This window comes from Tachysurus fulvidraco, chromosome 23 (assembly GCF_022655615.1).
Source record: "Tachysurus fulvidraco isolate hzauxx_2018 chromosome 23, HZAU_PFXX_2.0, whole genome shotgun sequence".
Classification (NCBI taxonomy): Eukaryota; Metazoa; Chordata; class Actinopteri; order Siluriformes; family Bagridae; genus Tachysurus; species Tachysurus fulvidraco.
The window spans coordinates 12,710,922-12,734,298 of NC_062540.1; the positions used below are offsets into that span (position 1 = coordinate 12,710,922).

The 23,377-nt window shown below is 37.4% G+C and overlaps 1 protein-coding gene across 4 annotated transcripts in view; it reads right to left on the reverse strand.

Moving 5' to 3' along the window:
- The window catches only part of kcnab2b (potassium voltage-gated channel subfamily A regulatory beta subunit 2b), a 66,300-nt gene that overhangs the window by 40,494 nt on the left and 2,429 nt on the right, over window positions 1-23,377 (reverse strand). For 2 of the 4 annotated variants that reach the window (XM_027170762.2, XM_047807544.1), the window contains exons 2-3: window positions 13,885-14,013; window positions 11,663-11,704 (exon numbers count right to left, since the gene is read on the reverse strand). In XM_027170762.2, coding sequence (XP_027026563.1) covers window positions 11,663-11,704; window positions 13,885-13,961 — 119 coding nt within the window. In that variant the 5' untranslated portion in view covers window positions 13,962-14,013. Of the gene's footprint in view, window positions 1-7,964; window positions 8,405-11,662; window positions 11,705-13,884; window positions 14,014-23,377 lie in introns of those variants that run through there. The other 2 variants (XM_047807545.1, XM_047807543.1) reach the window with 2 other exon arrangements.

Consider the following 23,377-nt stretch of genomic DNA (forward strand, 5'->3'; position numbering starts at 1 on the left):
GAGGTCGAATGGAATGCAGAGGAAGACCTTCTATGAAAAAGAAATTCCAATCAAATTGACAAGGGACTGAACAAGCACCTCTGTGAGCTGTCCTAAAGAGAAATGACCAGATGTTCATGATGTAAAAGAGAAACAAGCATGACCAAGTCAAGCAAACAATATGAGGAGCAAACACAGCAAAGGAATAGACAAATGCAAATATGCACACTTTATAGATTACAGGATTAAAAAATGTCCACATCTGTTCTATGAGAGTCACGAGCCTGGAAATGCACATGATATACAGTAAATGCCTGGGAGTTGCAGCATCTCTAGATGTTGTACAGTTTTATCTTACTTTGCAAAATGTCTGAAATAAGCTTACAAAAAGCACTGAACTGCAAAAATCAGGCATAGGAGAAGTATCCCATGTGACTGTGAGCCATCAGTACAAGCAGGGAGTAAACATTTTAAGCTTCTTCTAAACATAGATTTAAAGCATGTTCACTCTCTGAAGCATTTTTTTCTCTTTTCACTTCGGGGGTAACCGGAATTTAAAAATGCTGTGACCTTACATCAATGACCTATAGTTTAAATGTCAAAATTGTATTCATGCGAAGGGTTTTTCCAGGCCTCCAAATGTGAAATGTGAAAAGGTGTTCAGAAAGGCAACACTTATAACTGTCATCCTCAGAGGTTACATTTATCATAAAATCCATTGTTATAAAGTTGGTTTGTAAAACCCACATGAATCCAAGCAGTTTAGGGATTTATAGACTGTTTAAATATCAGTTAGGAAAATTAATGAGAACCAAAGGTAATTTCACTACTTAGCGGAGAACATACATAAAGCAATTGTGTGTGTAATCATTTCATTGTATGAGCCAAACTCTATAGAATGGAATAGGCACACCATGAGACACTTGAACTTTCTAAGAATGAATAGAAAGAGGTATAAAGCATGAGAGGTCAGAAGGTGTGGAACTAATCATCAGACCTTCTACAATGACCGTGAGAATGACAAACACACTTCAGAACAGCGGTGTGTTTTTACTTCTGCAGACTATACACTGAACACTCAGAGTACTCAGAGCACACAACCATAAGTGCCATTGTAGCCATGTTCAAGCAAGAGAGCTGCTCTCCTGGATGTAGATTGCAGTCTACATAATGCTTGCAAACATACTGTAGGCCACTGTACTATTCTCAAGCTTAGTGTCATCATTGCTGAGTGTCTTCTGCAGAATACCACCGTGCATACCAGTGGCTTCATGTTTATTATTTTTAAGATGGAGGGTAAAATGTACTGCAGTAATCATATAGAAATATCACAATACATTTTTAGTGCAGAAGTGAAAAAGTGCCAGATTTCATCTGTAATTTGTTGGTCACAAATGTACCTTACTACCAAAAAAAAGCATTGTTGGGAAGTATCTAGCTACTATTAATGATGCTACTAACTTTACATTTTTACTAGCATGACAGTAATTGAGCTATTTTCAAAATAATGTTTTTCTAGCAACCAGCTACTTTTTCGTTAAAACTATTTCACATAACCAGATTAACTTTAGTTTTGATTGCAGTGGGTAAAATGTTCTATTAATCAGAAACCATAGAGCATTTGACACAGTCAAGTCAAGTCAAGTCACCTTTATTGTCACATCAGTCATATGAATCCCTTGTCTATCCTCGTGTGCCTTAGAATTCTTGTTATATCAAGGCCCACAAGGATCATTACTTGGACTTCTTCTGTTCTATCTCTGTATATGATCTGTTGGTGAAGTCATACCCTACCATGGGTTTCATGCCACTGTTATGTGGATGACATTCAACTCATCCTCACCTTCCCTCCCTCACACACTCTGCTCAGATTTCATCATGTCTGGCAGACATGTCATCATGGATGGTAGCTCATTAACTGACACTTAATCCCAGCAAAACTAAACTTCTGTTTATCCTAGGTGATTCATCATCATGTCAGGATCTTCTTTCTTACTCTCAGACCTGCATTTAATGTAACCTTGCAGTTAGCATGGACAATCTGTCAAGGATGGCTTGTACTATGCCATGCCTGAACACCAGGGGACTTTCTGGCTGGCTTTGTCTTGTGCCATGTGTCTTTGTGTTTGTATTGTTATCATATGTGTTTTCCCCTCCCTATACTTTACTTGTCCCTATCTCTGCACCCCTGTATCCCATGTCTTCCCAATTACCTTCCCTATTTAATCCTGGGGTTTTGCATCTGTTTTTTCTGCGTCCTTTTAGTCACATGCTTCCTGATTCTCTGGTTTGTTTGATTTTGTCGTATATTGTGGTTTTTTTGTTTATTTTGTAGTTTTGCTTAGTTTTTTTTCTTCTCTCATGTTTCCGTGTTTGGTCAGTCTAGTTTCTTTTAATTTAACCCTTGTTACCTGCCATCCCTGCATTTGGATCTCATTTGCTGCTTCGCATCCTGTTTTCCAATGGAGGACGCCGCCTCAATTCTTGCCTACGGGGGATGTTATCTGTGGAAATTTTCCTGCTCCTGTTGGGGAAGGTGGCTCGGTACCAGCATTTTTCTGTCTCTACCTCCCTTTCTGGACGTCTGGCCTCGGTTTGTCCAGGGTCTCTGTGCAGATTTCATGGCTCGGCTATGGACGCCGCTCGGCCCCTCTGCCCGGCTGTGAATGTCACTCAGCCCCTCTGCTCAGCTATGGCGCCGGGTACCTGACCCCCCGGCCCCCCAGTGCCCTGCCATTTTCCTAGCACTATCCATGTGCCTCACCGTGTTCCTCCACCCCTGCCCCCTCCCCCATACCAAGACGTGTTCATTGCTCGCCCCGTGCCTAATCGTGTTCCTCACTCCCTTCACCTGCCTTGCCATGTTCCTTGTTCCCTCCCCTCCCTGTGGTCCTGGGTTGGTGTGCCGGGAACCATGCACATGGTGCTTGAAGAAAAAGTACTATCATGGATGGCTTTGACTATACCATGCCTGAACACCAGTGTTTGTACAGTGCCCTGAGTCTTTGTGTTAGTTTCACGTTATCACGTGATTTCCCTGCCCTATACTATACCTGTTCCCACCTGTGCACACCTACTGTATGCCTCATATCGTCCCAGTTACCTTCCTAATTTAATCCTGTGGTTTTGTATCTTTTTTGCTATGTCCTTTTCGTTCCATGCCTCCTGTTTCTTGGATTTGTTCTATTTTATGCTCTTGTTTTTTGTTTTGTTGTATCTTGTTTATTTTGTATTTTTGCTGTTTTTTTATCTTCCCTTCCCTTTTTATAAGTTTCCCTGTGTTTGGTCGGTCTAGTTTATTTTAATAAAACCTTTGTTACCTGCCATCACTGCATTTGGCCCTGATTTTCCATTCCGTATAGACGGCACCTCTTTTCTGACACATCAGCTGTCTTTTTCCATTCACATTGCTAATCTGGCATACTCATGCCAATTTTTCCTTCAGATATAGCAGGATTCGTTCATTTTTATCCACACAAAACAGTCTCTTGTCATTTAAGACAGATTACTGCAACTCACTCCTGGCAGGTCTACTCTTGATCACCATTCGACCTCTGCAACCGATCCAGAATGTAGTTGCTTTTCTTGGTTCCTCTCAACATTTCTTTCTCATATTATCTCAGAGACTATATCCTTGCCACCATTGCCACTGGCTTACTCATTAAAGCTAAATATCAATTTAAACTTTATTTAATTTTAAGCTTTATTTCTGTAAAACTGTTTTGAGACAATGTCTATTGTTAAAATTGATATTCAAATGAAACTGAATCAAATTGAATGACTTGTTTTCAATTTTTCTTATTTCTCCCACACCACCCCTTTGCCACATTCACTTAGTGATGCTTATCTACAAAGCCATAAATGGACAAGCATCCACCTGCCTTGCAGTACTTATCACACCTTTCGCTTCACCCCATTGCCTTAAATCCTCCAGCATTGCTCGTTATTTTTTAGTTGTTTTTCTCTACAATACATTAGCATATAACTTCTGCTTCCCCAATGCTTAACTAGTGAACAACATAGCCCAATGTTTCTGACAATCAAAGACAAGAGAGTGGTGAGAGAAAAAGGACAGCGTGTTCCTTTTTCTGAGCTCAGTGGAAAAAAAATCACTAAGCTGCTATGAACGTGAAGGCAGTAGTGTCCCACACATTTTAAGCAAATATGTACACGTTGCAAAAGGAAGGCAAACTTGATTAATAAATGGTTTGTTTCAGTAAAATGCTTTATTGAGTCTTTGTTAAAGAAATGCGAAAGTCTGTGGATGTGGTTTAATGCCAGGTGTGCAGTGTGGCACTATTAACAAAGCAAAATGCAAGTCCAACAAAAAGACAGCTGCTGAATTTATTCGACACAGCAAAACGAAAAGGAAAAGGAATAATCAAAAAAACAATCCCATATGTTAGCTGACTCCCAAAGATGCAGAATTGTAAGCAAAATAAAATCAGCATCTATCACACATCTGCTTACATATAAAGTGCTCTGCTGCTATCCAGATTGTTCAGATTCAGACCAGGCCTTTTGTTTTGCATACATCACTGCCTTTTCCAGGCCAGTTCCCAATTCAGTGCGCACTAAGGAATAAGACTGGAAATGTCTGCATAAAATCATCCCACAAAAATAGCACATGCCACCCATTCATGCCCTCAGTGGGGTTAAGGAGATGTAGGAAACTTTGGAGCCTAGATCGCAAGATGACTCTGCTGATTCAAGCTCCTAAAATGTAAGCATATTGAGTCAAGTTGGAGAGCCTGAGGTAAAACACTCTCTCTCTCTCACACACACACACACACACACACACACACACACACACACACACACACACACACACACACACACACACACACACACACACACACACACAAATACACAAACACACACACACACACACACAGACGTACATTATACAGCTCCATGACAACAGCCACTAACCCCTACAGCACAGGAATGTCTTTTCAAGTAAAGCTCAACCTCAACCTTCTTTCAAATGAATACACACAAGTCTTTAACAGTGTAGGTCAGGCAGGGAACTGATGGTATTATTCATAAGGGCATGAACTAATTTTTGATATTATAGACTGTCAGGCAATCTTTTAGAAGACCACACAGTATATTTAATAACTGTGCAGCATGGCAAATAAATAGACCAGTTCAAACATCTAGCATTGCAGACTGCCCTGGTTGGCTTTAATTAGACATACGTATGAGCCAATATAAAATAAAGTGACATGGTGATAGACAGCCTATTATCCAACTTCATAAATTCACATTAAGCAGGCCCTCTGAAGAATATCTGAGTCATCGTGTTTGGTCTGCTTCTAGCCCTTTTTTGGCAGTGCTGACTGATCCCAAGCCTATTTGCAGAATGTTTACGCAGTTAGCCTGATGGCATAAATCGGACTCTAGCGGGTCTTAGTTATACTGATATGTCAAGCTAAGGGCAGTGATTGCTTTCTTTTTTATTTATTTATTTTTTTTCTTTTACCTTCTTTACATACAGGCCAGATTCCAGAAACCAAATTAAAAACATACTTGAGTAATATATATAGATTAAAATGGAAAAACATATGAGAGTAAGAAAAAAACTGCGGTTCTTAATTGAGAAGCAAGTAGAGCAGAAAATCATCATATTTCATTAGCCTTGTCAAAGGGATGTAGTGCTGGGGAGACAGAGAAAGAGAGAGAGAAAATCCACAAAGAAACTCAATGCAGCATATTATATACTAATTATTACACTTGAGAGCAGCTAGAAAAGATTTTGTTCTCGGGTGATCATAGCACTCTAGGGCATGAAGCATACATAGAAAAAAAATCATTTTAATAAATTAAAAGAACTTAATCTTTCAATCCAAAAGAATGTATAGCTATAGAAACATGATAACACAATATTATAAATAGTGGATATACTGTACATTACTTGTATATAGTTTATACATTGTATATAAGCAAAATATGATATGTGTATATGAGTTGTGTTACAAATTACAGCCTAATGTTTTAGTTCTATTTCAGGCAGCCCGACAAAACACCTATTCACTACTGCTATATCAGCGTAAAACTGAAGTTAATGGAATAAACTCTTCCGAAAGCTTAAACACTCTCCCGATACTCTAACAGCATCGATATCAGTAATGTGCACCCATCTGCAGAGAATATAGTTCTGATTCTATCCGGTACTAAGCTACAGACAGTAATTTCACTGTACATACAACTAGACAAATTAATCAGCTTATAATTTCATGTACTATTTCTCAACATTGCAGCAATTATGGAGCTCTAACTAACATTAAGACTTGATCTAACACTTTAATAGTTCAATAAAGCTGCCACTGGGTGCATTTAAAAGAGGACTTTGTCACAAGAAAGAGACAGAATGTCATCTGTGACAGCATACATATCATGTGTTGCTGGTATGTGGATTATCATTCATATTTTTAGCACAAGTGATTACTGGTGACTTGTGCATGAAGGACAATAGTTAAGAAAACACTGGCACACCGTGGGGAGTTTGGGAAATAGCAGGAGTAATAATAATTCTCATTTTGTGTACAGTACTTCACTTAAATAATACATCAATTAATTACTGTATTATTACTGTAGCAACAACCTACCTTATTAAGACCTGGCTTATGAGCTAGACAACTTTAAGCACTGCAAGTCAAGTGAAAAAATCTTAAATACAGTCACATTTATTTATCGTATTTCATGTTAGAGTTAATTTATTAATTGTTTGTTAATGTAATAAGACAAAATGTAAAAAGGCCTACTAATAGGTTAAATAACATTATATATGGTTTTTATAATGTAATGGTTATATTAGGAGACGCAATATCAGTTTGACTATATTGAAGATATTTCCACATGCTATAATGTTATTTTTGCATTGAGAGCAGACAGTGTGCAACACCTGAATACGCTGGCACCTTTTAAAGTGGCTAAAGGTTTCAGTATAAGCATTTCTGTAACCAGATGCTCTGTAAAGTGTACAGACTGTGAAACCTAATGACTCACATCACTGCTAAGCCAGCACATTACTGCTATTCTGTATTGGTGATGTCCTTTTTTTTTCATTAGCTACACTTTCTTTTCTCTTACTTGATAAAAAATATATATATATACCTATAGCATATGCTTGAACTTGTTCCTGTTCCTGTGCCTTCGTATCGTTCTTATTATTCATAACTTATATTCTCCCTGTTATAATAGCATCGTACAAAACAATCTTGCAATAAAAGAAACACTATATTTTTGTAAAGACAAGTGAAATCAACTAAAACACCTCTTAACCAGTATAAAGTATATCAGTAAGTATGGCAAAGCTTAGCTACCACTTGAACTAATCAAAAACACTTCAACACTTCAAGTGTTAGACTAGTAATGCTTCACTCATAGGAGAGTGACACACTAAAATGTCAGCAGAGAGAAGATAATAAAAGAAGATCCTTTAATCCAGGCCAGAGAGAGAGAGGGCTGGCTCAGGACCCTCTGATTACTACCTGCTATTCTCTACAAAGCTGGCACTCACATGCGGACAGACAAAATACTCCATAGCTCACAGTGAAAGTGACAACAGCTCATAAACAGACGTGTAGATCTGCTGTGATGAATTAAGAAGAATATCGAGGAAAGATGTTTTGATCCCAAAATTGATTGCTAATCACGAGGAATAAATACTTACATTAGTTCAGGTTTGAAAGGTCATTTTTTCAGTCATATGTCTAGTAGGCACATGCAAGTTACATGTTGTATTTCCAACAATGTGATGTTAAAATGCTCCATGCAAAGCTAAGACAAAGTTGAGTTCAATGCTAAAATGTTAATGGCAAAACAACCAACTGAGTAGCAGATTCTACTCATCTCAAGAAAGTTCAGAAAATACTCTAAATATACTGTATCGATTATTAACAGCTTTTCAGCAAAGCAGTTCCATCCTCTTCTGGGAGTTTGGTTTTAAAAGCCAACTTCGTTTCATACTGCTTCCTTACCTGTACTTCATGCCCGTGTGATAGGCCACACAATCCTGCAGAGACATATCATTGCTTCTTAGGAAGTCCTCCAGATTCTTGAGCTGAGCAGCTGCCCGCACTTCTCTTAGCCCCTTCAGGTCGGTGTGATTACTTCTGTCCTTTCGCAGCGGGCACAGACTCTGCTCAGACAGGTAGCGGTCAATTTCACTGCGCATACTTTCACTGAAGGAGAGCGAGAGGAGCCTTCCACTGCTGCTGCTGCTCCTGCGCCCGCTGCTGCCCACCTTGGGCACCTGTAGGGGTTCCGAAGGGAAACTCTGTTGTCGGCTGAGGCGGCGGCCACCATGGCTCACACGCAGCTCAGTTAGACTGCTTCTGTGAGTGGCAAACATCTGCCCACCCACCTGAGTGATCTTAGACTTCAAGTAGTCTTAATCAAGCACAAGCAAGGAGAAGAGTGAGGAAAGTACAGTAGCAGGACAAAGACTAATAGAGCCACGTGGGCAGATACCCTACTTTAAATAGCACCTGCCCCTTCTCCCACACAACACCACACACCCTCATGCATTGTACTGTAATCAGAGCCACTGTAGCTACCAGCCCATCTGGTTGAACTAGAAACCCCAAAACATTTGGGTAGAGAAAGTGACTTTTGGCACAGGGTGTGTAGAAGTGAGGACTTTGACAGTTATCTGGGAAAAGACCCTATTGTGCATGCAAACAGTCAAGTCTCTGGTGGCATGGGCAAAGGTGAATGGCTGACATGCAAATGGTATGCACTAAGACTGGCAGTGAATTAAATGAAGAACTAAACTTTCAGCATTAAGGCAAAATAAATGTTAAAGTTTCACTACCAGTGTGTAACTAAACGCATGCATGAATTCCAAAAATAAACCTGTGCCTGTCATTCACTTGTGTTTATCAAAATCAATCATCAAATGTTATTTCTAATGTTTAATTTCAACATTATACTCAGTAAGCTCAGTTTCAGATAATGCACTTTAATTGAGATATCTAAAAAAAAAAAAAATGATCCAAAAAGTGTTGAAAGAGAAAATGGGTACATGTTTCTGTTCATTTATTAGAAATAGGGTTTAGTCACATTTCTACTATTATAGTCGCCTTTTTTGGCTATTTGTAGTAAAACTATAATTAATGACATTTTGGGTTAAAGAAAAAAAAATGTAAATATTAAACAACCTGCCCTTTATTTCCTCAAATTCCAGACTGAGTGAGTTTCCTCACTCTAATAACCATATACATTTCCTTAGTTTTACTATAGTCAGATGAATAGCTAATGTGTTATGCAACACAGATCTATTCGGCTCTGACTTTTCAAGTGTCTTTGGTACAGTATCAAATGTTTCCCCAAACTAAATTCTGCGTGTTTAAATTATTCAATAGAAGACTAAATAAAGACAATCTGAACCTGCTGCTTTGGTCCAAGTTTCGAATCACTTGCTAGATTCATCTGTTAAGTACAGTATATTAAGACTCCTAGACATTTTCTTAGATCGAAGATCTGCTTAGATCGTGTGTCAGTCTGAATCTCAGCTTCTGCTCTCTGTGCTGTCTTAGCTACCTGTCTAAGCCCATGTTTTTCCTCTATGTTTATCAGTCACTGGTTATACTCCTATGTTCTCCATGCTGATGTCATGGTGCCACCTGGTGTTCTACACAGCACATCATTACACACTGCATGATACTGTTTCCTCATCATGTTTCCTTATCATTTGCACCCAATCTGTGTGATCAATGTTCTGTCTATATATTGATCTGTATGACTTACATGTTGAGAAGTTCCAAGCTTCCTCAATGGTTTGTATACTTGGTGCTTTCAATTCATCATTTTAACTTCTGTCACTTCTAGCTCTTTAAGTATTATAAATATATGGCAGTACATGATTTCTAAACAAGGTTTAGCATCAAAATCACAAATGTGTATTCTTATATACAGTATAAACTGTTAAAATAAACAATGCTATTATTCACACTGATCAAAAAAAAACTGTACACAATATTTATATAATTGCAAACTTTGAATAAGACTTAAAAACCACTGACAACCTTAAATTAGACCTTCAATTTTACCTCATTTAATTAAATCATGTGTTTCTTATGAAAATCATATAAAAACATAGAATATTCTGATATGAACCCTTACCCATCTCTCTGGGTGAACGCATGAGTTACATTGTTCAATAGAGACACAAACGTTTGAACTCCATATAGAAAAGTTTCCAATTACAGTGGAATGGCATCATGTCTAATAAAAGCCCACCATGTATGCAGGATTCACTATTATTTCAGGTGACTGCTTTAGCTCTACTAACAACAGAAACAAACTCAAATTCAAAAGCACATCTTCTTTCAATTTTCACAGCCTGACCTAATAATGTGCCCCTCTAACCTGCACCAGACTGACACAGAGCTCTGGGTGTGGGCAGCATGCCCATGCAGCATCCCTGAGCAGAAACAACGCTCTTGTACTCACCCGGGTACTTGGCACTCGACCCATGTAGGAGTTTTGCATGATGCTGCAGTAGTGTTCAGCAGCGTGAGCACTGTTTTATCTAAGCAGCAGTGAGTGTTTTGGAGTGCTTTACAACAATCACCAAATAACCATAAAAGCACCACCTCCTCTGCTGATGTGGTCCCACCTCTCATGGTTGATGTCACAGAAATAAACATCTCCTAGCTTACTGCAGCACAAGTATGTTCTGCTGAGCAGAGCAAATAAATCATGACCTAAATAATTCAAGAGGCTATTTTCCCCTTAAAAGCCTTTTACAATTTGGATTGTATGATATGTTTGAGTACTAGCAGTCATTTTTGCTTGCTTCTTCTATTTGATTACGAATGAAAACTCAAAAATACAAGCACACAAAATAGGCAGAAATGGCATGAATTAATGGCATATACTGTAGAAGACCAGTCACCCCAGAGCTACACTATAGTATGTATCAAGCCAGATATGAGCCTTGTGCATCACTGGCTATGCCAAGTAATGTCTTAATGTAAGAGGATGTAGACTTAAATAGAAGTTGTTCAGGGTATCACTTAGAGGACAGAGCTCATAGAGGATATATTTGCCTATAGATTATCTTACAAAGACATTCAGACACAGGAAACCACCAAAAATATTTACCAAATATATACAGTATGTGTCTTACAGTGAAGAATAAAAGCTGTGATTAGTGCGTTATTAATAGAGCATAGGAATGCTTAGTTACTAATTCCAGCAGTATGCAACTCTTCCCATAAGTGTAAGTCACATGGTTTGTTATCTGCCAGTCAATACTGTCTAAGTACATGAGTGAAAACATGAGTGCATGCATATCACGTGTAAGTCACTGGACCACACACTGCATTATAATGAAACAAATGCCTTATCATATTCTCTCTCCTTTCCAATATATGGTACTTGCTTATTGGAAAGCAAGTCCAAATTAGACCGTAACCTTTTGACTTTATGTCTGATGAATGTAAAGAATGTATTCACTTAGGAATTGAACACAAATAGGAATTGCTATCTCGTTCTACTGGACCTAACTATGTACAAGATAAGAGACATTGTAGGAAGGAATTCTAAACACGTTTTTTACGTGAGCAACTGAAAAAAAAAGTGACAATATACAGTGTGTCTTGTATATTGTCTGAGAATGTACTGTATATGGTGCGTTAAAAGCATGTAAAGATTTAAAAAATAACAGTACCTGTAAAACTGAAGCTGTCTTTTAGGGCTCCCATAACGAGCACTGCAACAAAGAAGGTCAGGTCAAGTCAAGTCCAGAAGCTTTTATTGTCATTTCAAGCATATAAAGCGGATGCATTACATAGTAAAATAAGACAATGTTCCTCCAGGACCATGGTGCTACATAAAACAACGTAGGGCTACATACAACAACACAGATCTAAGGACTTAAAGTAAGTTGTCCTAGCCACAAGTGTCTCAAGTGCAATCTAGTGCAAACAATGCAAGACAAAAAGCATTACAAAACCCTTACATAAAAATACACAAAACGGTCCAGACCAGTGTGCATACTGTATATAGTAGAGTACTGTACATAATAGAGTACAACAGCCCAGAGATTATCCTACGAACAGTAGGATAAGCACAAAGTCAGAAAATTTCACCCAGTTGGGTCACCAATCCATTTAATTCACATACTGTACCTGTTCTCTTATACACATCTTTGGGCAATTTAGTGCACATAATTCACCTACCCTACTGGAATATTTTTGGACAGTGAGAGGAAACCACTAACCCAAGCTCAGGTCTGAGCTAGGGACTCTGAAGCTGTGACTTAGCAGTTTGTTTAAAAGTAAGTTTAAAACTGTATTTAACTCTTCTGCAGACCTTATCTGCATTCCCATGCAAATTAGGAGCGCCGAGTCAAGTCGACCTTGTCTGTTTTGACTGCTTATAAAAAATGAAGTATATATGATAGCCTTTTTTTCACCTTTTTAGTCTAACTTGTTTCCAACATATTAACATATTCATTCTTTCATTCATTTTCTACCATTTATCTGAACTTCTCGGGTCACGGGGAGTCTGTGCCTATCTCAGGCGTCATCGGGCATCAAGGCAGGATACACCCTGGACGGAGTAACCACACACTACGGACAATTTTCCAGAGATGCCAATCAACCTACCATGCATGTCTTTGGACCGGAGAAGGAAACCAGAGTACCCGGAGGAAACCCCCAAGGCATGGGGAGAAAATGCAAACTCCACACACACAAGGCGGAGGTGGGAATCGAACTCCCAACCCTGGAGGTGTGAGGCAAACGTGCTAAGCCACCTTGCCCCCCCATCATATTAACATATATTTTGCAAAAAAAATTTATATTTGGTATAATAAACCTCATTAATATGCAAAAATGCCCCATTTTCTTCTTAAAAAAACAAACAGAAATTTTGAATTATTTTCACTATAGAGGCATAAAAGTTGATGCACAATTACAGGCTGGTATATTCCAAAGCCAGGAGATTGTTTTGAAACCATTTTGACCATTTTTAATGTCAGCAAACAACAAATAAAACCTGTTTTTTTCCAGGTCAAATTGACTTGAATGCTTATATTATAAAAAAAATTATACAATTATCACCATTCTGTGTGATCAGCCTTACATTTGTGAACATTTTGCACTTGTAATGTCTACTTTTGCCCACCAGATGTCATCACACACACACACACACACACACACACACACAGAGAGAGAGAGAGAGAGAGAGAGAGAGAGAGAGAGAGAGAGAGAGAGAGAGAGAGAGAGAGAGAGAAGAGAAGATATTGCCCCCAGCTGAGCAAATACGTATAACAAGTGTGAAATATATACAAATGAGTAGCTTGTGTTTTTTTGGAGGCATAGTGAAATGCAATGTTTGTGTGTGTGTGTGTGTGTGTGTGTGTGTGTGTGTGTGTGTGTGTGTGTGTGTGTGTGTGTGTGTGTGTGTGAGTGTGTGTGTGTGTGTGTGTGTGTGTATGTAGCATTATTTTGGTAGATCATATTTTGCCCTCTGCTAGGCAAAGGCATATCAAAAGTGTGAAATATTTACAAATGTGTAGCTTTTTTTTCTGGAGGCCTAATGTGTGTGTGTGTGTGTGTGTGTGTGGTGTGTGTGTGAGTGTGTGTTTTGTGTGTGTGTTAGTGGATATTTTATGTGTGCATTTTTGTGTCTGTATGTATGTTCATTGCGCTGAAAAGTGCAAAAGTCTGACCTATTGCCCCACTAAATATGGCTGGGTCAAGCTGGCCCTGAATGACTTAAGGAGGAAAGTACTGATTTTACAAACACATGTTTCCAGATGGGTCAGATGGATCCGTGGACTGCAGAAGGGTAAAAAAAAATCCCTGCTGTGTGATTTGCTCTTAAACAACTTTTATCGTTACACCATTGGTGCTGGCATTATGTCTGATATGTCTTTGCACTCACGTGTAGATCATAGCCGGGGAGCTGGTGTGTCGGGTGGAGAGACGAGCGGGAGAGTCTGTGTTGGCTTCAGGATACATGGAGCTGTGATGAAGGACGGACCAGCCACTTGGTCCTTCTCACACTCTCAGTCTATACATATATAGTAAAATAAAAAAGCATGTATTAAAAAGCTTAATATTAAATTTAATATGTCCGTTATTATGTTACATATAATCCAGTGTTTCTCTAGCATAGGTAAGTGATGCAGTCTCTGGGTAAATTAACGACAGTAGAAGTATATTTTGACTTATTATTCTATTCAGAGGAATTAAGACACCCCAATTCTAATTTGATAGAGAGTAGGTAAACAGCTTAATTATTGCTTATCCTGTGGGTTTGATTACTATAGCTATAGCTAGCTGCTTCCAGTTGTAAAGAAGCTGACAAATTCACAGTACAGATAAAGTTGAAAAATATTAGCAATAATTCTACACACTTTAAAGAAATATGGGGATTTAGACAAGACCAGCAACACATGTCAAGACCAAGATTTGTTACTATACTGGTTTTGCTTATAAAATGACATGAATATTCTCTTACACAAAATAACCTTGGCATAACTTTGGCATTTTCATTTTGTGGAAATAAACACACAGTATATACATATTGTACATACATATTGTACATACAGTACATACATACATACATACATACATACATACATACATACATACATACATACATACATACATACATACATACATACACACATACATGCATACATACAGTACATACACATATACATACATACCTACATACATACATACATACATACATACATACATACATACATACATACATACATACATACACACATACATACACACATACATACATACATACATACATACATACATACATACATACATACAAACGTTAAAACATTCTTCAGCCTATCCAGCCTATTCTTCAATCAACCAATGCAATGTAAACCAATTTTAAGTGATTGCTTCTTAAAATAATTACATGTGCTGTACTACTTCATGTCTTTACTTTAAATACTTTAAAAACATACTTATAACCAGGCAATATATTTTTAAGTGACAAGAAATGACATATACAAATGAGAATCAGTTAAAAGCAATAGTCCATCTGACTTGTGAGTAGAAAAGAGCTTAAAAAAGATTTTAAAAGAGAGAGTGAGAGAGTGAAAGAGTAAAAGAGAGAGAGAGAGAGAGAGAGAGAGAGAGAGAGAGAGAGAGAGAGAGAGAGAGAGAGAGAGAGACAGAGACAGAGAGAGAGAGAGACAGAGAGAGAGCTCAGAGTGGTAGGCTGGTGTTAAGATACATATTATAACTGTTTTATATAGTATTATATATATATATATATATATATATATATATATATATATATATATATATATATATATATATATATATATATATATACTATAAAAATTGTATTAAGTATAATTCAGATCTGTCGGAAAATGGTAAAGAAAACACGATGGGATGTAAAAAGTAACAAAACATGATGGAATGATGCAGCAACACCCTTGTGGAACAAATTAATAATCAGCTTTTTGCAAAGCAATAAGAAGCAGGTGCAATGCGAGGGGTGGGGGTGGGGGAGTAGAAAAATTATATTTAATGTTACATAGAAATTCAGATGCTGCAACATTTCCATAAGAGCAAACTAATAAATATGCAGTATAGTTAATCAGGATACTGCGAATATAATTATTCTTTCTTACTTATTGTGGTCACTCTGACAAGTTAAAACTGTAATATATGTAATATGTAGTGAGGAAAATTCTCTAGGACCTCATCAAACACCAGTCTTAATTACATCATAAATGTAGAGCCAACAATACTTCACATCTGTTTAATAAAGATAGTGCTGTTTAAAAGCAAATGAGCTTACTTTAAGGATTCTTGACTTGAAGTAATCACTGTAATAAGTTATAATTATAATGTCCTCTGGACAGAAAATATCTGTTTATTTGGAGCCTGTTTATGTGGTTCCATCTGAACCAGCAGATGGAGCCATCTTCATTTGAGTCATGAGGTAGTTCCCATTGTTCCCATTGGAATCACTGTATGAATCCATTATTATATTACATCAGTAGAAAGTTTATACTGCAATTGAAAGCTTAAATAAAAGCATTATACACATAGTCGATAACTGTATATTTATTATGATGTAATAATGCTGCCATGAAGGCAGGACCTGTCATAAGATTCCACAAAACAATACGTTCAGTCCACATCCCAAACCTCTTCATACAAAGCCCTACTAAAATCTCTTCCCCAAGTATTTTCACCAGTGAGACATTAAAACTATAGCAGAATCTGCAATAAGACATCAGAGAAGCAGGCGAGACAGAAATTGAAGCGCCAACACAAACAAGCACTCTTCTTGGCATGGAAGGAAAACTCCAGTTACTGCAGAGCACAACACAGCATCTGCAGCAAGGCTGAAATAGGAGGACTGTTTATAGCAAAGGGCAAAGAAGGACAATCGTCCATAACAAGCCAAGAAAGCTGCTAAACATTGCACTCAATATGACTAAGAATAAAATTCAATTTAGATGCAATTTATATAATGATCATATAAAAGACAACATAGTATAAAACTTATGTTTACTGATTTACAACTGTTAAAATAATTAAAATCCTATTTTATGTGAGAGAATGTTCATATGATGACCCTGATGACCACCAGAACATTTGTTGTATCATTCTGCTCCACATAATATTCTATTAAGAGTTCAAAAACATTTCAATAAACAGTGGACATGGCAAATGATATGTTTTTACATACAAAGCTTGTCAGATGGAGAGAAAAAAAGGAAGAAGGGAAGTCATTTAATCAAATTTATAATCATATAAGCCACAGAGTAGTGAGAATAATAAGGAGGTACCAAAGGTATTTGCATTGAAACTTTGTAAGAAACCCGGTCCCCAAAATGCTTAGGTAAATTGATGGATTGTCTGTCTGAGGTCCTGTAGCTTTGTCTGGAGGTCATAATTACAGACAAAGTAGCTGCATTGAATATGATGCTGTAATCTCAAAGTTATCTTATAGTTCTTAGAATAGTACAGTAGTACCTCTATGTTGCAATAGGGATTATGAAGTAATGCTGAGATAAAGCAGTTTCTATAGCTGAATAAACAAATGAATGAATGAATTAATTAATGCATTACTGCATATCAATCATTTTATTATTGTAAAAAAGAAACTCTTGGACAAAGCTATGATCAGGGGCAGTCCATCTTTCCCTGGTTAGCCATGAAAATAGACTAAGAATAGGTTCACATGGATGAAAATCCTAGTTGTGGCTGTGATCATTAACTTTAAAAGCAAGTGTTACTTTCAAAACTTTAGGACACAAATTGGAGTGCATACATTTTAAATAAGGAAATGAATCAAAAGTGTATGATGGATTTGATATGCACCGGTAGAAGTTGGGATACAGGAGGAGGTTGTTTAATGATTTGAGAAATAGGGGTTGTAACGGATGCTTGAATTAATGAGGAAAGGAGGGGTTCAGTAGAGGAGGTGGTTAAGATGATTGGCTTGGTATAGGATGTGTGAGGGACGGTTTAGAATGACCTGGGGGATGACTATGGGATGTAGGGCTGTAGTCATCCAGAAAGAGAAGCTAAGATCCTTGAGAGAGACATAGAGAGAGTCCTGTAATGGCTGCAAGCAGCTGAAAGAGACAGGCTTATGATCCATTAGAGGCTGGAGGAAAATATTTTTTATATTTTTGAGGCCAAGAAAGAGAGAAGTCTGTGACCTTTGAGAGCTACTGAGAAAGATGTTATCCTTGAAAGCTTCTCAGACTGAAAAAGGGATGCAAACCTTGAAAGAAGCAAGATAAAGAAGCTCACAAAGAATGAGAGGGAGTAGGGCTGTGATTATTGAAAGCTAGAAGACAAGAAGAGCTGTTATCATAGAGAGCAAAAGAAGGAAAGCTACAATACAATCACTGAGAGTGAAAGAATAAATCTGCAATCATTAAGATCAATATAAAGGGCTGAGATAACTAAGATTAAGTGAAAGTGGTCATGATCATTGAGAACAATAGAAAGAAAAGAAAAGAGCTGTGATCAATAAAAGTGACAAAGAGAAGGTCTGCGATCATAAGACCAAGATATAGAAGGTTTGCAATTTTGGACAAAGTGAGAGCTTAGAATGAAGGTGGAGAGAGCGTGGACAGGGAATGAGTGGGAGAATAAATATGTAGAGAAACCTGGTTAAAGTCATAGTGGAAGAGGATCTGTATGTGAGCAATGGAGGAATGTATGCAGAAGAGTCACTCAGTCACCCAGTCACAAGACTGAATGAGAAAGAAAGGAATTTATAAAAATGTAACACCCTTTTCCACACTGGCCTAGGATTTCTGAGTTTTTCACATAAGTGGTTTTATGCACCAGACTGCTATTGATTGCAACTACACCAGCCGCAAACAGCAACACATCTCTCTATCCTTCTTCTTCACCCTTGTACAGCATATATAACAACAAGAGAACCCTGTATAATGTACAACCTCAGCTAACTATTGTAAAATTGTAAAAGGGTAATGTCATAATTTCTAACTTGTTTCACTGCAGGATTCATCTTCTATGCCCATGAGAAGGCATGGGCTGTTCCCTGGCAGTCCAGGATAACTGGGATGCAGGATGTGATGTCCAGAGTATGGGCAACAATGCACTTTGGCCGGCTCTGCTATGCCAATCTGGAATGAATGCTGCGCAAATAGTGGAATCTAATCCAATGCGGTACACTAAAGCTTAGGCAGTCCATGCTTGTCTCTGTTTCTGTTTGTTAGTAATGCTACTTCATACTGAGTGACTAGCTGTCAAGTGCTGAATTCACTATGCTCAAATGCACAAAACCAATTTTAAAATACATACATACTCGCCTCACAGCCTCCTCAACATTGGTCATAAATCAATGTGGCTGTCTGAAAACCCTGATTCCTGCTGACAGCAGAAAGGACAGATCAACAGATAGCGCTGTCTGAATGTATAGACATTCTGTATTGCCCCTGGCTTTCGTGTACTGCTTTTTCCAACTACTTCTACTGTCATACTTGACCAAAGGTCTTTTCATTCAATGTAGTTCATGTTTTTGTGAGTTTTATTGTGCCAGTGGCCACATGGGAGGGATCAGTTTTCCACACTTTAGCAGTGAATATACTAGTTGATGCTTAAGGTATGCAAGTGCCGCTAAATACCCATGTATATATAATGACAGGTAAGTTAATATATAATACATAGGTAGGACAGTCAGACCTGGAATGATTTAGTAGGGGTTTAAATAAGGTCTGTCAGGATATCACACCCCACAGAGGGTGTTACTTTGTATATAAGGAAGCCTTCATGGAAGGATGTTCCTGGTAGTCATATACTGTATTTTACAAAGTATTTTCAGTTCAAACTATGTCTACTCAGGAGCATTTAAGAGGTGTCTTCGAGTCCATGGCAAGGAAGTAGCAATATCACCACAGAGCACAAGCACTGTGGTTGCCATTTAACAATTTCACTTGAGCAGAAAAAGCTGTCTAAAGGGCTTTGGGACAGGGGAAAATACACAGAATGACAATAACATGGCTCATAACATATGGACGAATATTCAGCAAGACTGTGAATTTGCACTATATTGTAGTAACAAAGACAGTGAGACTCATTGACTCTGGTGATCATGACCTCTGTGGGACTGGAGGGGTATTGCCATGGATCTGCAGGATTAGTGTTTTTTTGTTTGTTTGTTTGTTTGTTTGTTTTGCACCATTCTGTGTAAAAATGTCAAGAGATCAGCAGTTTCTGAAATACTCAGAGCAGCCCATCTGGCATTAAATTAAATTTATCCACATCTATATCCATACAGAGATCAGTTGTTTATTCTAATATTTTGATGTAAATGATAAATTGCTTGTTTGTTTATGCATTGTCACATGACTGACTGATTAGGTAACTCAGAATGTGCAGGTGTATCTTCTTAATAAAGTGGACAGTTAAAGGATTTTGGCAATAAATATGATGAATTTTAGAAGCTAAGTCTAAGACTTTGTCTAATAATTTACAGCTAAAAGGTCTCAGCTTTCTCCCTATCTCACTCGAAGACTGTCAACTCCCTCCTTCCTAACACCACACTCTCAACTATCTCACTCTCCTTCTCACCCCACAGTCACAGCTCTGTTTCCCTCTCTCTCACACCCAGACCCATCAGCTTTTTCTATCGAACTTGGTGGAATCCCTGCAACTGACAATATCGCTTCGCTTTCCATTTTATTTGCATCTTTGACCACTAGAGTAAGTAGAGGAGAGGACTTCTGTTAAAGGAATTTTACTATTAAAGGAAAATAGTCAGCAAACTACTGCATATTGTTTAACAAACGAATTGAATAGATTGTTACATGCTATATAAGTAACCTTATTCTTAACATTATTAACATTAACATTATTCTGCCGAACGGTCATTTTTGTTGGTGATGGTTGGTTGTGCTCAAATATTATTGCACAGAAAGTGGCCTTTCTAATTGGCTGTACCGCTCAATAGCATTTTATCTTTTTTTTTTTACAACTGGAATTTATTGGCTAGTTTATCCTGGTCAGAGTCACCCAGTGGAAAACAGGAACACATCCTGGGATACCAGACCATCACAGAGCACCACACACACTCATATACATATGAATACACATTCATTCACCTCTGGGAAAATTTTGACTAGCCAGTAGCAACTCCAATTACTGTGTAACGTGTAAGGAAACAAGAATTTGGAGGAAACCGACATGACACCACGGAGATCTTACAAAACTCCACGGACTGAAAGCCAGGCACAAGTTGAAGTTTGAAACCTGGAGCTGTGAGATAACAATCCATCTCACTGCACATAGGAATTAATTGTAAAGGAGATCAAAGAGGGCAAATATACTTCACAGACTTATATTTTACACAAATCCAAGTGATTTCCTGGCATGCACATAACTATAGGGAATGGACAAAATAATACCCATTGTTATAATGTGAATAACTGTGAATAAATAAGTGTTGTGATTATCATATATATATATATATATATATATATATATATATATATATATATATATATATATATATATATATATATATATATATATATACTTCTTTGCTATATATTGTATAGGTTGCATGCCAGTATAAATCAAGTTGTGCTTAGCTGTGGTTAGTTTAAGACATTGTTGAATTGTCAGACTTCCAAAGAGGACAAATGGTGGAAGCCCGTTTAGAAGCATCTGTAATGGTGTTTTAGAGCCCAACTCTTGGCTTTAAAGAGCACCAGTCTCTATAATTACAACTGTGTATACAAAGCATGGCAGGACTTCATCAGTAATGTAGAATAGTGGATGAAAATGTAAATTTAGTGATAGGGATCGTGGAACAATAGGAAAGATTGTGTCCAAACACAGAACTACTGCACCAAAAGTGAAAGCAGAACTTAATATCCATTTTAATACCCTGTTTCAACATAAACAGTCGGCAAAGAACGTCACAATGCCAACATCCGTTGAAGAGTTGCAGACACCAGTGCGAAAATGCAAAAAAAGATGGTGTCATGATCATAAATGAGTGATATGATCTGGTGAATCATCATTTACATTATTCCTAACAGCAGGTTGAGTTTATGTACAGTATGGAGAACCCCCAAGGAAGCATATAACATGGACTGTCTGGTTATATATCAAATGGATTGGTGAAGATTCCGAAAGCCATATCTTGGTATTCTTCTGGCCCCATCAAGTGATCAGGTGCATCTTATGGTCCAAATGTTGTTTCCAAACAACGACAAATTTTTCAATATGATAATGCGCCCATAAACACAACCAAAACAGTGCAGTCATGAAGATCACCAGTATGAACTTTAACATCTGTCGTGGCATATATTTAAATATATGTTAATATCATGTATGTTTATGGTATTTGGCAGACACATTTATCCAGAGCAACTTACATTTTATCTATTATTTGTCAACTAAGGGTTAAGGGCCTTTCTCAAGGGCACAGAAGTGGCAGCTTAGTGGACCTGGGATTTGTAATTGGTAGTCCAACACCTAAAACACTAGGCTACCACATCCCCCAATAATGTGGGAAATTTTGGAGAGAAGAGTGAGAAACTCTCTGAAGCATCTACTGATATTTTAATAAAAATATTCAGAAGTTGTCTGAATTTATAAAAAAAAAGTTGGAAGCTGTATTAATTGCAAGTGGTGGTCCAACACATTATTAATAAAGAGATATTACATATTTCATAAGTGTTTACGTTATTTTGTCCAACCCCAGTACATGTAATATTGATTACATTTCTATATAACATTTTAAAAATTACAGAAAAAAATTGTTCTGAAGTAATAGAGTGAGAGAGAATACATAAAGTAAGGAATAACAGTGTACATAAGAGTCAATTTATATGCAAACTGATACACAAACTGGGCTTATATAAGGTATCAATGTGTAATTGCTTACTTAAGTAACACTTAAGATAATGCCACAAATCTACTGATTCACAAATCCTTGTATGTAGAGGACTGCTGATTTTCAGGGTCACTGCCTGTGTGCACATGCACTGGTTCTCAAAGGTGCATTCCCAGCTAATAACATCTGAGCTTGTAAGAAATACACCGAGTAAATATATGATTTGTGTGACACTGAGAAAGTTTGATTTATAACACTTAGCTCACACTTCTGCTGTCTCATGCTGTTATGGATTTTAGAAAGAAGAGGAAGAGCAGATCTGGGCTTTAACATAACCACTACACACAGTCCTTGTTTGTTGTCTTAATGTGTGTTTATAATGTACTGTATATATAAACCTTTTAAATCCGTATACTTTAAAATCTGCAGATTGATTCAATAGTTCACTGAACATCTACAGTACAAGCATAAAGAAACTGCTCACTATTCTAGAGTTCACTACATTATATACAATACATAAGGAAATATCGTGCCCCAGGTTCTCTTTATATATTTATCTAATTTACATCAAACACTGTCTTATTTAGGCATGAATGCATATACGTAACTATACTTTTTTACTTTTGCAAAAAATCATTGTGAGTAAAAACAGAGAAGCTAACCAGACAAAATATCTATTAATAATAATCTTGTTGACATTAAGTTTGATCAAGAAGAACAGATACTGCAGAATATATAGTAAGATCAGCACCTGCAAGCCAACCACTTGGAAACTGGAGTAATTGCTATTTAAATATTTGAGCTGTGGAAATGACCTAAATGTACATCCCTAGAGAATACAAGACGCAACCTACCTTTTAAACATGTCACTGTCAAGCCTTTGCTGTTTCTCATTTTTGTTAAAGAAGTAGAACTAAAGAGTAGGTTCATTTATTTTTAAGGGAGGCAACGCGGGGTCAGTATCAGGTATCAGGTACTCTGAGCTTTAATTCTAATTATGCAGCAAATCATAAACAAAAAAGGTCCATCTAGAGAAATAATTTGTTTGTCT